The sequence below is a fragment of the Aethina tumida genome, chromosome 2 (assembly GCF_024364675.1).
Source record: "Aethina tumida isolate Nest 87 chromosome 2, icAetTumi1.1, whole genome shotgun sequence".
In the NCBI taxonomy this organism is placed as follows: Eukaryota; Metazoa; Arthropoda; class Insecta; order Coleoptera; family Nitidulidae; genus Aethina; species Aethina tumida.
In genome coordinates this window covers 8,269,638-8,284,865 of record NC_065436.1, presented here as the reverse complement: position 1 = coordinate 8,284,865, position 15,228 = coordinate 8,269,638, and the positions used below count along the sequence as shown (strand labels likewise).

Genomic DNA, 15,228 nt, shown 5'->3' with positions numbered 1-15,228 from the left:
ATTTTTAATATAGATAGAAACGCACATCTCATAAATATGTGTTCTCTCGGGACTCTTTGTATAATAAATTGTGAATTTATTAAGGCGACTTTATAAGACTTATTCAATTGTTTACATCCAATGGAATTTCATTCAGATAACATTTGGAGACCTATTTAATTATTTACCTCTTCTTTATTAGAGAGAATAGTCGAAACTCTACCGATGAAGCAGTGTAAATTCAAATTGACTATTTAAGAAATTAAATTATTAGTACAACTCTGTGAAATCGAAAAAATATGAAAGAAAAACTTATCTAGTGATTTCAAGAAAAAATATCCGTTTCCTTTTATTATTATATTTTTAAAATATTTATTATTATACACCATATTTAATTGTTTAAAGCAATAAATTGTAAAATATACCTAGAGATCTCTTATAACATACATAATTTCGATTTTACCAATTAAATAAGAGAATAAATGGTTTAAAAATTAAATGAGCTAACACGACCTGTTTAAAAATTAATTTACAAACACCAAATAAGTGTCTGGTATACTTACATGTAGTTAAAGGAAAAGTCCCCAACTGAAATTGATTCTCAATCTCTATGCTTTCGTTCATTTGTGTGTTTTGAACACATGGAGCTTAAATAAAAATATTATTATTGTATTGATTTAATTTGCAGCCACAATTTAACAATTTTAATTTTGATACCACAAAAAAAGTGGACAAAAAGTAACTATTTAATAAAAGATTTTATATGTGAAAAAATATTTATTTGGAACTTTTTAATATCGATAGAAACGCACATCTCATAAATATGTGTTCTTTCGAGACACTTTGTATAATAGTAGTCAATTTATTAAGGTAACTTTATAATACATATAATTGTTTACCTCCAATGAAATATCATTCAGATAACTTTTGGAGACCTATTTAATTATTTACCTCGTCTTTGTTAGAGAGAATAGTCGAAGCTCTACCGATAAAGCTGTGTAAATTCAAATTGACTATTTAGGAAATTAAGTTATTAGTACAACTCTGTGAAATTGAAAAAGGATTAAAGAAGAACTTGTCTAGTTATTTCAAGAAAGAATATCCATTTCCTTTTATAACACACCATATTATTATATTTTTAAAATATTTATTATTATACACCATATTTAATTGTTTAAAGCAATAAATTGTAAAATATACCTAGAGATCTCTTATAACATACATAATTTCGATTTTACCAATTAAATAAGAGAATAAATGATTTAAAAATTAAATGAGCTAACACGATCTGTTTAAAAATTAATTTACAAACACCAAATAAGTGTCTGGCATACTTACATGTAGTTAAAGGAAAAGTCCCCAACTGAAATTGATTCTCAATCTCTATGCTTTCGTTCATTTGTGTGTTTTGAATACATGGAGCTAAAATAAAAATATTATTATTGTATTGATTTAATTTGCAGCCACAATTTAACAATTTTAATTTTGATACCACAAAAAAGTGGACAAAAAATAACTATTTAATAAAAGATTTTATATGTGAAAAAATATTTATTTGGAAATTTTTGATACCAATAGAAATGCACGTCTCAGATATATGTGTTCTCTCGAGACACTTTGTATAATTTTTAAAATATTTATTATTATACACCATATTTAATTGTTTAAAGCAATAGATTGTAAAATATATCTAGAAGATCTCTTGTAACATAAATAATTTAATTTCTATTTTATCAAAATAATATAAAGTTTAAAAGTCAAATTGACTAGCACGACCTGGCTAAAAGTTAATTTACAGACACCAAATAAATATGTGGTATACTTACAGGTAGTTACAGGAAAAGTCCCCAATTGAAATTGATCTTCAATCTCTATACTGTCGTCTATTTGTGTGTTTTGAACCCATGGCGCTTAAATAAAAATATTATTATTATTATTTTGATTTATTTTCAACCACAATTTAATAATTTTAATTTTGATACCACAGAAAAAGTGGACAATAAATAACTATTTAATAAATGATTTTAATGTGAAAAAATATTTATTTGAAAATTTTTGACATCGATAGAAATGCACGTCTAAGAAATATGTGTTCTCTCGAGACACTTTGTATAATAAATTGTAAATTTATTAAGGTAATTTTATCAGACTTATATAATTGTTTAGCTCCAATGGAATTTCATTCTGATAACTTTTGGAAACCTATTTAATTCTTTACCTTTTCTTTATTAGAGATAATAGTCGAGGCTCTACCGAAGAAGCAGTGTAAATTCAAATTGGCTATTTAGGAAATTAAGTTATTAGTACCATTCTGAGAAATCGACGAAATATGAAAGAAGAACTTGTCTAGTGATTTCAAGAAAAAACATCCATTTCCTTTTATAACACATCATATTATTATATTATTACAATGTTTATTATTATACACAATTTAAAGCAATAGATTGTAAAATATACCTAAAAGATCTTTTGTAACATAAATAATTTCGATTTTGTCACTTAAATAAGAAGAATATGTGGTTTAAAAATTAAATGGATTAGCATGACCTGGCTAAAAGTTAATTCACAAACATCAAATAAATGTCTGGCATACTTACATGTAGTTACATGAAAAGTCCCCAATTGAAATTGATCTTCAATCTCTATATCTTCGTTTATTTGTGTGTTTTGAACACATGGCGCTTAAATAAAAATATTATTATTATTATTTTGATTTATTTTCAACCACAATTTAACAATTTTGATTTTGATTAAATTCAAATTGGCTATTTAGGAAATTAAGTTATTAGTACAATTCTGGGAAATACAAAAAATATGAAAGAAGAACTTGTCTAGTAATTTCAACAAAAAATATCCATTTCCTTTTATAACACACCATATCATTATATTATTAAAATGTTTATTATTATGCAACATATTTAATTGTTTAAAGCAATATATTGTAAAATATACTTAAAAGATCTCTTGTAACACAAATAATTTCATGAAAAAGTATCCACTTCCTTTCATTTCAACTCATCTCCTTAATTACACAGAATAGAAATAATAGGCTCTGTCGATGAAGTAGTGTGAACTCTGATTGGCAATTTTGAAAATCAACTCTTCGAAATCGAAAAAAAAAAATAAAAGAAAAATTTGTCTAGAAATTTCAAGACAAATTTTTCATTTTCCTTTGTGACACCCCATATAATCATATTATTAAAATATTTATTAATATACACCATATTTAATTGTGTAAAGCAATATATTGCAAAATATCTCTTGTGACATAATTTCGATTTTATCAATTAAATAATATTTTTTTCGTACAAATTGCGCAAGATTTTACTTCAAATATTATTTAATTAATTAATTCAATTGATAAAAGTTAATAACCCATATAAACCCCCAATAAACAAATAACTGTCTGACATACTTACATGTAGGTCTAGGAAAAGTGTCCAATTGAACTTGATACTCATCCTCTGGAGGGTTTCGAACACAAGGCGCTTAAATAAAAATATAAAAATATAATCGATTTATACAATAAAATTAATAATTAATTTAATATTTATTAATTCTATTTGGCATAATTTATTCAGTAAAAAAACATCTTGATTTATTTCTTAACAACAATTTAACAAATTTAATTTTGTTACCATAGAAAATGTAAACAAAAAATAAGCACTTGAAAAATGATTTTATATATAAAAAATATTAATTGATGATCAAAAGAATCGTAAATAGGTATCAGAAATATGTGATCTCTCGTGGCACTTTGTACAATAAATTGTCAATTTATTAATGTATCTTTAGTGGTTTAATTTTATTATTTGGGGATATCTAGTTTGTGGATTATAATTAGAGAGAATAATTGAGACTACCGATAAAGCAATTGATTGTAAAATAGACCTAAAATATCTCTTGTGACATTTAAATAAAAAATTTGTAGTACATATACAGTGGTGGAAAAAATATGGAATATTTATTTACAAATATTACTTAATGTTTTCCCTAATCTGTTGTGAAACTAAGCAAATCTAATTTACTACAAGATTAATGACAATGATTATTATATTCATATGTTTTTACTTTTTTTTTAAAGAAAATCAATTTGGTTTGAAATAAAGTATGGAATATTATATTAATATACAAATTTCAAGCAAGTCTCGATTTGTTCAGCCTTCAGAGGATAGTTTGAAGAAGTTATCCACAATTGCTTTTATTCTTCTAGAGACATGACTTCATTCCTCTCTGTTCTTCTTGATTGTCGGGTATATTTTCCACATTTACATATTTATCTCAAAGATCCCCCTACCAATGCTGTACTCTTCAACCACGACATACTTTGTATTCAATATTGAATTCAAATTCAATGTATGGCCTGTAACCTTCATGCCAATCCTTTCCGTTACCCATATATAATAATTATGGGATTATTATTATATTATGAGTTTGCCAAAATATTCATTAGATTAATATAATAAAATACTTTTATATTCTAACTTTATTTAGTAATAAAAATATAGTACAAATTATCTTGTCTTTGCAATAGTAATACGATAGAAGAGTTTGCCATCAACAACTAATCTCTTGATTACTCTCGATGGAAACGACACGCGATTATCGATATCAATTTTATTGACACCATATTCCTCGAAGCGAAGACAACTTCCACCTGTACCCATCTGTCTGCCGTTTCCATTGAGCATTAAATGAAAAGTGTACGCCTTGTCAGGGGCAGATCTTAAAACGTACACCCCTACCTGTAGAACATCTAAATCACCATAGAAAGTCAAAAGAAACAACGTTTCGTCAAATTTGATGATCTCTCTCCAGCAACGATCTTGCCACAAAAAGGGCAGCCAGTAACTCGTACTCAAGTCTTCCAACAAGCGATGCTGGTCCCTCGCATGCCGTTCCATTTCCGTAGAAGCACCATCCCACGTGCACTCATTGGTGAGAGCAAAAGGGCAAAGAGACTGCTTTCTTCCGCATTCGGTCTCGTGCGCCTTCATCGCCGAACCCAAACCCTCAAATGAACATCCCAAGTTCATGTTCTTGCATGGGAAGTACAACTTCTCGAACAATCGTTCCAGACCAAAATTGCGAGCTCCCTGCTTGCAGGCTCTGCACATGGGACATCTAATGATCCGGTTGAAACAAGATCCGCAATATGCGTGACCATTGGGACACACGTTCATTGGTGGTTGCATGTAATTGAAGCAGATGCAACATTCGAATTCGCAGATCAGATTGTAGTTAATTTGGGACATGGTGATTTGTTGTCTTAACTGCTTTGCTTGATGAGTCGTTTGTGTCCCAGATACTTTTCTCTATGAATATATACAGATTTGACAGGTATTATCATTTACCTCATAATTTAACTTTGGGTTTTGTTAATCTTTTTCCAATGATATTATTGGTAATAATTCTATTTATGATCTGTGTGTGATACCTTCATGTAATTAATTTCATCAAAACTATGCTACCTGATGATAGAATTGTACGTTGTGTCTGTTACAATACTTTAATTTTTATAATTTTATTCACTAATAATTTATTAATTGTTTTTTATCAACTTAGACAAGAGATATTTCGTTCTGTTCTGTTTTTGAACAATGGTGCCATATTTTATCAAGCTTTAATGCTTCTTCTTTTCTATTGAAGTTATTTCCCGAAAGTTAAAATTGCTGTAGTTTCTGCCAATACTATATATGAATAATCCCTGAGGATAAAAATTAGTTTTTAAAAATATTCCATACTTTTTTCTCTCACTGTATTTGTTAATTTTGATTAAAAATAAAATTGATTAGCACGATTTAACCAAAAGTTAATTTACTAACACCAAATAAATGTCTGGCATACTTACATGTAGGTACAGGAGAAGTCCCCAATTGAACTTGATTTTCAATCTCTATATTTTCGTCTATTTGTTTGTTTTGAACAGTTGACACTTGAATAAAAATAAAATAAATTTATATAATATAATTAGTAATTAAATATTATTTATTATTGCTCTCTGTCATAGTTTGACTAGAAAAAAAATCATCTTGATTTATTTTAACAATTTTAATTTTGTTACCACAAAAAAGTAAACAAAAAATAACTACTTGATAAATATGAAGATGATATTTTCATATTAAATAATATCTATTTTATCAATTAAAATAATAGAGGGAAATAGAAGATATTTCTGGTGCTCCTTTTTTCTCACACGTTTAATCAAATTCTGATTTTGTAGCACCACCTTTATAAAAACCAAATAAATGTTTGGCATACTTACATGGTATAGGAAAAGTCTCTGATTGAACTTTATCTTCGTTCATTTTTCTGTTTTGATCATATGACCCTTAAAAAACAAAATCGATTTATGTGAAATAATTAATAAATAATATTTACAAAAAAATTTATTTGGACTTCCCTCAGCGTTCAAACGTAACTGTTTACGATTAACATCAGAATCTGAAACAGAAGTCGAATTTATTTCAGTAGCCTCATCAAAGGTGTTTCCTTACCTGGTAATGAATTATAATCGGTTAATTCAGAGTCTGACACATGTTTATCAGAAGGTTTTTCAAGGGTCAAGTCTTGTTCTGTTATTTTCAAAATTTTTCCTGATAGACCTAATAAATTTCGATCTTCTTTTGAATAATTCTTAATTTTAATATGAAATTTGGTGTACGTGTTTTTAATAACCAAATCAATTTTTAGTAACATTTTGATGCTTTCCAAACAAATATGTTCAAAATTATCTGGTAATTTAGAAAGGCCTTCTTTTAAATTGGCATAATTCAGGAATATTTCGCCACATATATATTGCAAATCATTCAATAAATTGTATGTCAATTTAGGTAAGACCACGTTTGGTGCTCTATGATCACGATATTGATTAAAGCTGTTGTCTAAAAATAATTAATGTCATTTAGTATTTGAATAATAATTAGTTCCAGTGACTTGATCACAATAGTTTCTTTACCTGGTGTTGCTCCAATATTTGGTACATCAAACTTTTCAGAACATTGCAATACATTTTTAAAAGTCAAATCCTCTAGTTTTAACTCCAAAATTTTTCTTTGCAGACTTATTAAATTGGGATCTCCGTCTGAATATTTCCCAATTTTATCACGAAAATTGCTGAGCATCTTTTTCGCTTTTAAATTAGTTGTCACCAATACTTTAACAGTTTCTAACTGAATCCATTCACAATTATTTGGCAGTTTCTGAAAGAGTTCTTTTAATTTGGCATGTTTCACCAACACGTCATCGCACACGTATTTCAAATCACACCATAAATTACGTGTCAATTGACTTAAGATCGTCATGTCTTTTGTAGCTCTAAGATTAAGATTATCATCACACTGATTGTCTAAAAATATTAAATATTGTATATATATGGAGATATTTGACAATGGAGGCAAAGATGAAAAAAAATATACTTCCACTGCATTTAAAAATGTTGAATTAACATTTTAGGGTGTGCTTAATACAGTGGTTTTTATAAAAATTTTGCTATTATGATTTCTTCAATTGTATGACCAAAATTGACTCTGTACGTTTTGGTTTTTGATCATACATTAAAATTGAAAACATTTTTTGTCAAAATTTTACAAAAAAAGGCATTCCGATGCTGTCATCAAATTCTTGTAGAGACATACGGCAATCTTGCTCTGACCCTCAAGTGGCAATTTCAATGTTATTGGCAAAGAACATGAAAATCAACCAAAAAGGTTGAAATAAGATGAATTACATTTTGTACACAAACACACACACACACACACAACAAATGGTGGCAGAGTAGTTAAATATCACTCGGAAAGCCATTTCCGATCTCTTGAAAGCCATGGGAAAGATTCCAAGGGTTGAAAAATGGAATGAAATGAAGGAACGGCAAATGGAAAATCAAAAAACTGTGTGTAAAATAATGATTTTACGCCAAAAAAATCTTAAACATGAAACCTTTCAAACTATGTCCTAACTTTCCAAAAATTCCAACTCTATGTCAGCAAACCTAATAAGAAAGAAATTACAGTCTAATTTTATTTGACATTTACTTTAACCAGTTTATAAAGAAAATAAATTAATAACTCCAAAATTCTTGACTCTGTGTATAGGACCTAGTATAGCCTATTAACTAAACATTTAATGTTCAATTAAAAACTGTATAAATATACAGAGTGTCTCATAAAAGGCTATTAACAGTTAGGCTAAATTGCATTGTTTTATCAGTTTTTAAAGAAAATAAATTAATAAATCCAAAATTCTTGACTCTGGGTATAGGACATAGTATAGCCAATTAACTAAACGTTTAATGTATAAAATTAAAAAAATTGTATAAATATGCTGTGTCATTTGAAATAAAATGCTAATAAAAGTTTAATCTAAACCAAATTGTACTGGTTTCTCTCACACAATTTGTTAAGACGTTTTAAAAATTTGACATGAAACTTTTTAAACTATGTCCTAGCTTTCCAAAAATTCCAACTCTATGTCAGCAAACCTAATAAGAAAGAAATTACTGACTAATTTTACTTTTGCCAGTTTATAAAGAAAATAAATTAATAATTTCAAAATTCTTGACTCAGTGTATAGGACCTAGTTTAGCCAATTAACTAAACATTTAATGTACAATTAAAAACTGTATAAATATACATAATGTCTCATTTGAAATAAAAAAAACTATTAACATTTTAAGTTAGGCTAAATTGTGTTGGTTTGCCAGTTCTTAAAGAAAATAAATTAATAAATCCAAAATTCTTAACTCTGGATATAGGACATATTATAACCAATTAACCAAACATTGAATGTGCAATTAAAAAATTGTATAAATATGCTATACCTCATTTGAAATAAAATGCTAATAAAATTTTAAGTTAAACCAAATTGTGTTGGTTTGTCTCAAACAATTTGTTGAGACATTTTAAAAATTTGACATGAAACTATGTCCTAGCTTTCCAAAAATTCTAACTCCGTGTCAGAAAACCTAATAAGAAAGAAATTACAGACTAATTTTAGTTGACATTTACCGGTTTATAAAGAAAATAAATTCCAAAATTCTTGACTCTGAGTATAGAATACAGTATAGCCAATTAACTAAATTGTATAAATACACAGTGCCTTGCTTCAAAATGTAACTAATGATATATCGAAAATCTCAAAGTCATGGGTAACGCCAAGAAAATCGTCAACATTGATTGAAGATGCTGTGTGTGTGGTGGGACCAGAAAGAAGCAGTGTACTACGTCCATTCCCGACAATAATTGATCATTTTAAACCACGAATTGACCAAAAACGACTAGAATGGGCTCTAAAATACGTTGTAAAAGTCTTTCTACAGCATATCAACGTTCCTTCATATTGAGCCAAAGTGGTAAAAAACCGGTTTCTTCGCTTGATTAGAAACTTCTATGCCACCTGCCGTATTCACTAGACCTGTCATCTCCTGATTGTCACATATTTTCATTGATTGCATTGGCTGAGCAATACTTTAAAACTTTCGAGGATATAAAGAGATAGAGAGCACACCATTGTATCAATTGTAGCTAAAATAAATTAATGTAAAAATTGTTTTACCTGATCTCTCTTCATTATCCTCTTGCAATTGTTCAATATGATTATTACTTCCTAAATCAAAATGTGAAGATGTAGAGTCGACGACTGAATTGCATGAATAAAAACGGGTTGATACAGAATCTGAAACTTATAATTATTAAACGCGAATTCAATTTTTAGTTTATCAGGACTTTATTTTATTTTTTATGGAGTACTATTAAATATAATATAAACTTTCGGCAAATAATAGGGGATATTGATTGAGATGTATTAAAAATAACATACCTGTATGTTCAGTATTTATTTCCATACTTTCTCCTTCTACTGTTGGGGTTTTTTGTCTTTTTGCTTAAATTAAAAGTAACACTTTTATAATTAATAATACAATCGATACTATTATATTATACCTGTTCTGTTAGCATCATCATCATCGTCATCTTCATCTTGTTTTGCTCTCTTACTCATGCTTGTCGCTTAAAAAAGAAGCACAATGAACATAAAAATAAACAAATATTCTATTTTTATTTTGACCAATTTTTTATTTATTAAAAAATTAACAATTCAACTTAAAAAAATATGTATGTGAATATATTCTTTTAAACATTTTTCATTTTTTTCAACAATTATATACAAAAAAAAAATAAAAAATAAATTTCGAATTAACTCAAAATTCTGGTTAATATTTGCAACAATATTTTCTTCCTCTGCCAAAACATTGAAAAAACAAGTAGGTATATTTGTTAACAGGTTAATGATAAGAATTCAAATTTTAAATTAAGATTTTTTCATTTTACGTGGAAAAGCTCATGTTAAGCCATTATTGTATATTGACTCCATTAACCAGAAGGAATAAATTCCATATAAAATTGCATTTTTTAAATCAGCAACAGCAAAATAAGCGAATATTTTATTTTTTAAATGTAAATTTTTTATAGCTGATATCAACTTTTCGACTAATTTTTACTTATTAAAAATTTAATTAAATTAACAATTCCATCTTAAATGAAAATATTGATATGTATCAAAGATAACGTTCAGAATTTATTTCTATAGATTCTCCTTCTTCTGTTGGGGTTTTTTGTCTATTTGCTTAAATTAAAGTAACACTAATAATTAATAATATAATCAATACTATTATATTATACCTGTACTTTTAACATCATCATCTTCATCATCATCATCATAATCATCATAATCATCATCATCATCATCACCTTCATTATCTTCATCACCATCTTCAACATCATCTTCATCTTGTTTTGTTCCCTTACTCATTCTTGCCCCTTAAAAAAAACTGAACATTAAATAATAAATGATAAAAATATATACCTTGTATATCTTCAGAGTTGTGATCCGGTATGTCAGTAACTGAGAATAAATTTATTAAATAATACCTAATATCCTATAATTTTGGTCATAAAACATGATTTATCTATGTATATATTTTCATGTCCCGCTTTCAAATGGGCGACACTGTATAAAAAAATAAAAAATGTTTTCGAAAATACTCAAAAATTTATTTTTTTTTGTAAATTCATTGAAAATTGAAGAGCAGTTTTGTTGCCAATTTTTCCAAAAAAATTTTATTGAATAGTTTATACAATTCATTCATATTCCAGTGCAAAAATCTTGAGTAAATAAAAATAAAAAGATATATTTGATAATAACATATTTATTTAACTTTTGAATTAAGATGTTTACATTTTATGTGGAAAAACTCATTGAAACGAATTGTTTTTGCTCATATTAATTCCATTAACAAGTTGACATAATTTCTTTAAAAAAATTGAATTTTTTAATTCTGCTACAGGTTTAAAAATAAGCAAATATAATATTTTTTCACTGAATTAAGAAATAACAAGTAAAAAGTAAAACTTAGTTTTTCTTTTGAACATTTTTTTTTGTATTCAATATTTATATACAAAAAAAATAAAAAAATTGTGTTGTTGGATCAATTTTTCCAAGAACTTTTTGAACAATTCGTTCTGTATTTTGTTCCGGAGCAAAAAATTAATATGTTTGATAATAGGATATTTAATTGAAAATACTCAGAAAATTGAAAAAAAAAATAATTGTTTTACTTACATGGTACGACATTATTATATATTTATTCCATTAAAAAGAAGAAATAAATTCTGTATAAAATAGGATTTTTTACTCTACAACAAAGTTAGAAATAAGCAAATATTTTATTTTTTAAAAATTGAATTAAAAATTAAATGAAATTATGTGATATCTTTTGAAACTTTTTGTATTTTTCATTCAGAATGTCGTCAATGTGGTCAATTTTTACAAAAATGTTTTTGAACAATATATTTTGTTCATGTGCAAAAAAATTGAAAATCAGATATATGTATTTGATAATAGAATATTTAATTTTTAAATTAAAATTTTTATATTTTATATGGAAAAATATAAATATTGTTTTACTTGCATGTTATACCATCATTATATATTAAAGCCATAAGAAATTAGTAACTTATGTCATTGGATTTTTTAATAGTACAACAGGGTTAAAAATAAGCAAATATTCTATTTTTATTTTGATCAATTTTTTATTTATTAAAAATTGTGTGAATATTTTCTTCAGAATATTTTTTTATTTTTCAACAATTATATACAAAAATAAAATTAAAAATAAATTTCGAATAAACTCAAAAATCTGGTCAATATTTGCAACAAATGTAATTGTACAATTCATATATTTTGTTCCTCTGCCAAAAAATTGAAAAATTATATTCAAATATATTTGATACAGGGTAATGATGAAAATTTAAATTTTAAATTAAGATTTTTTCATTTTATGTGGAAAACTCATGTTAAGCCATTATTGTATATTAACTCCATTGACCAGAAGGAATAAATTCATTATAAAATTGGATTTTTTAAATCAGCAACGGCAAAATAAGCGAATATTTTATTTTTTTAAATGTAAATTTTTTATAGCTGATATCAACTTTTCAACTAATTTTTACTTATTAAAAACTGAATTAAAAATTAACAAGTCCATCTTAAATGAAAATGTTGATATGCATCAAAGATACATACCTGCAAGTTCAGAATTTATTTCCATAGTTTCTCCTTCTTCTGTTGGGGTTTTTTGTCTTTTTGCTTAAATTAAAGTAACACTTTAATAATTAATAATACAATCAATACGTATACTTTTAGCACCATCATCATCATCGTCATCCTCATCATCATAATCATAATCGTCATCATCATCATCTTCATCATGTATTGCTCCCTTACTCATTCTTGTCGCTTAAAAAAGAAACACAATGAACATTAAATAATAAATATTTTTTTGTAAATTCACTGACAATTGAAGAGGAGTTTTGTTGGTAATTTCTCCAAAAAATGTTTTTGAACAATTCATATAATTTATTCATATTCCGGTGCAAAAAACATGAGTAAATAAAAATAAAAAATATATTTCATAATAACATATTTATTTAATTTTTGAATTAAGATTTTTTCGTTTTACGTGGAAAAGCTCATGTCATGCCATTATTGAATATTAACACCATTGACCAAAAGGAATAAATTCATTATACAATTGTATGTAAATTTTTTATAGCTGATATCAACTTTTCGACTAATTTTTAGTTATTAAAAACTGAATTAAAAACTAACAAGTCCATCGTAAATGAAAATATTGATATGTATCAAAGTTAACATACCTGTATGTTCAGAATTTATTTCCATAGTTTCTCCTTCTCCTGTTGGGGTTTTTTGTCTTTTTGCTTAAATTAAAGTAACACTTTAATAATTAATAATACAATCAATACTATTATATTCTACCTGTACTTTTAGCATCATCATCGTCATCATCACCTTCAACTTGTTTTACTCTCTTATTCATTCTTGTCGCTTAAAAAAGAAACATAATGAATATTAAAAAATAAATAAAAATAATATCTAATATCTAATAACCTACAATTTTGGTAATAAAACATGATTTATCTATGTATATACTTTCATGCTTTATAATTGAAACTAGAGGTGCCATATTTCAGTGCAAAAATCTGGATTAAATGAAAATTAAAAGATTTATTTGATAATAAAATATTTATTTTACTTTTGAATTAAAATTTTTACATTTTATGTGGAAAAACTCATTGAATCGAATTGTATTAGTTCATATTAATTCCATTAACAAGAAGAAATAATTTCTTTAAAATAATTGATTTTTTTAATTCTGCTACAGGGTTAAAAATATGCAAATATAATATTTTTTCATTGAATTAAGAAATAACAAGTAAAAAGTAAAAATGTGTGTATATGTTCTTTTGAACATTCTTTTTGTTTTCAACATTTATATATATAAAAAATAAAAAAATTGTGTCGATTGATCAATTTTTACAAACAAGTTTTTAAACAATTCGTTTTGTTCCGATGCAATAATTTATATATTTGATAATAGGATATTTAACTTTTAAATTAAAATTTTTACATTTTAATTGAAAATACTCAGGAAATTGAAAAAACAAAATAAATATTGTTTTAGTTGCATGATACGACATTATTATATATTTATTTCATTAACAAGAAGAAATAAATTCAGTATAAAATAGGATTTTTTAACTTTTCAACAAAGTTAGAAATAAGCATCTTCTGAACTATTTTTCAACAATTATATACAAAAAGAAAATAAAAAATAAATTTCGAATAAACTCAAAAATCTGGTCAATATTTACAACAAATGTAATTGAACAATTCATATATTTTGTTCCTCTGCCAAAAAATTGAAAAATTATATTTAAATATATTTGATAACAGGATAATATGACAATTTAAATTTTAAATTAAAATTTTTTAATTTTATGTGGAAAACTCTTGTTAAGCCATTATTGTATATTAACTCCATTGACCAGAAGGAATAAATTCATTATAAAATTGTATTATTTAACTCAGCAACAGCAAAATAAGTGAATATTTTCTTTTTAAAATGTATTTTTTTATAGCTGATATCAACTTTTCGATTAATTCTTACTTATTAAAAACTGAATTAAAAATTAACAAATCTATCTTAAATGAAAATGTTGATATGCATCAAAGATAACATACCTGCAAGTTCAGAATTTATTTCCATAGTTTCTCCTTCTTCTGTTGGGGATTTTTGTCTTTTTGCTTAAATTAAAGTAATACTTTAATAATTAATAATACAATCAATACGTATACTTTTAGCACCATCATCATCATCGTCATCCTCATCATCATAATCATAATCGTCATCATCATCATCTTCATCTTGTACCGCTTCCTTACTCATTCTTGTCGCTTAAAAAAGAAACACAATAAACTTTAAATAATAAATATTTTTTTGTAAATTCATTGAAAATTGAAGAGGAGTTTTGTTGGTAATATTTCCAAAAAATGTTTTTGAACAATTCATACAATTTATTCATATTCCGGTGCAAAAAACATGAGTAAATAAAAATAAAAAATATATTTCATAATAACATATTTATTTAACTTTTGAATTAAGATTTTTTAATTTTATGTGGAAAAACTCATGTTAAGCCATTATTATAGTTAGAAGTAAGCAAATATTTTATTTATTAAATGAAATTATATACAAAAATAAAATTAATAATAAATTTCGAATAAACTCAAAAATCTGGTCAATATTTACAACAAATGTAATTGAACAATTCATATATTTTGTTTCTCTTCCAAAAAATTATATTCAAATGTATTTGATAACAGGATAATGAT

General features: G+C 25.7%; 1 protein-coding gene and 1 long non-coding RNA gene across 2 annotated transcripts; both read right to left on the bottom strand.

Annotated features, from left to right (window-relative positions):
• Positions 1–1,241: 1,241 nt before the first annotated feature.
• Positions 1,242–7,283, bottom strand: LOC109606917 (uncharacterized). The gene is made up of 10 exons (XM_049962638.1): positions 6,938–7,283; positions 6,477–6,863; positions 6,361–6,423; positions 6,245–6,310; positions 5,831–5,914; positions 3,399–3,467; positions 2,577–2,660; positions 1,806–1,889; positions 1,318–1,401; positions 1,242–1,267 (listed from the first exon to the last, which is right to left on the bottom strand). Exons 1-10 carry the CDS (start codon positions 7,281–7,283, stop codon positions 1,242–1,244), a joined length of 1,293 nt encoding a protein of 430 aa, XP_049818595.1.
• Positions 7,284–12,733: 5,450 nt separating this feature from the next.
• LOC109606916 (uncharacterized) lies at positions 12,734–14,719 on the bottom strand. The gene is made up of 5 exons (XR_002192133.2): positions 14,701–14,719; positions 14,578–14,640; positions 13,312–13,380; positions 13,191–13,253; positions 12,734–12,771 (listed from the first exon to the last, which is right to left on the bottom strand). It is a non-coding gene; the product is annotated as an uncharacterized LOC109606916 (long non-coding RNA).
• Positions 14,720–15,228: the final 509 nt, after the last annotated feature.

Excerpts from the sequence above, each read along its gene's own strand:
- LOC109606917 (XM_049962638.1), bottom strand. The coding sequence starts at position 7,283 with ATGACGATCTTAAGTCAATTGACACGTAATTTATGGTGTGATTTGAAA. Across the intron at positions 6,311-6,360 it reads AAGTCCAAATAAATTTTTTT|GGTCATATGATCAAAACAGA; the intron begins GTAAATATTATT and ends TTGTTTTTTAAG. Across the intron at positions 2,661-3,398 it reads CACTTTTCCTAGACCTACAT|CGCCATGTGTTCAAAACACA; the intron begins GTAAGTATGTCA and ends TTTTTATTTAAG.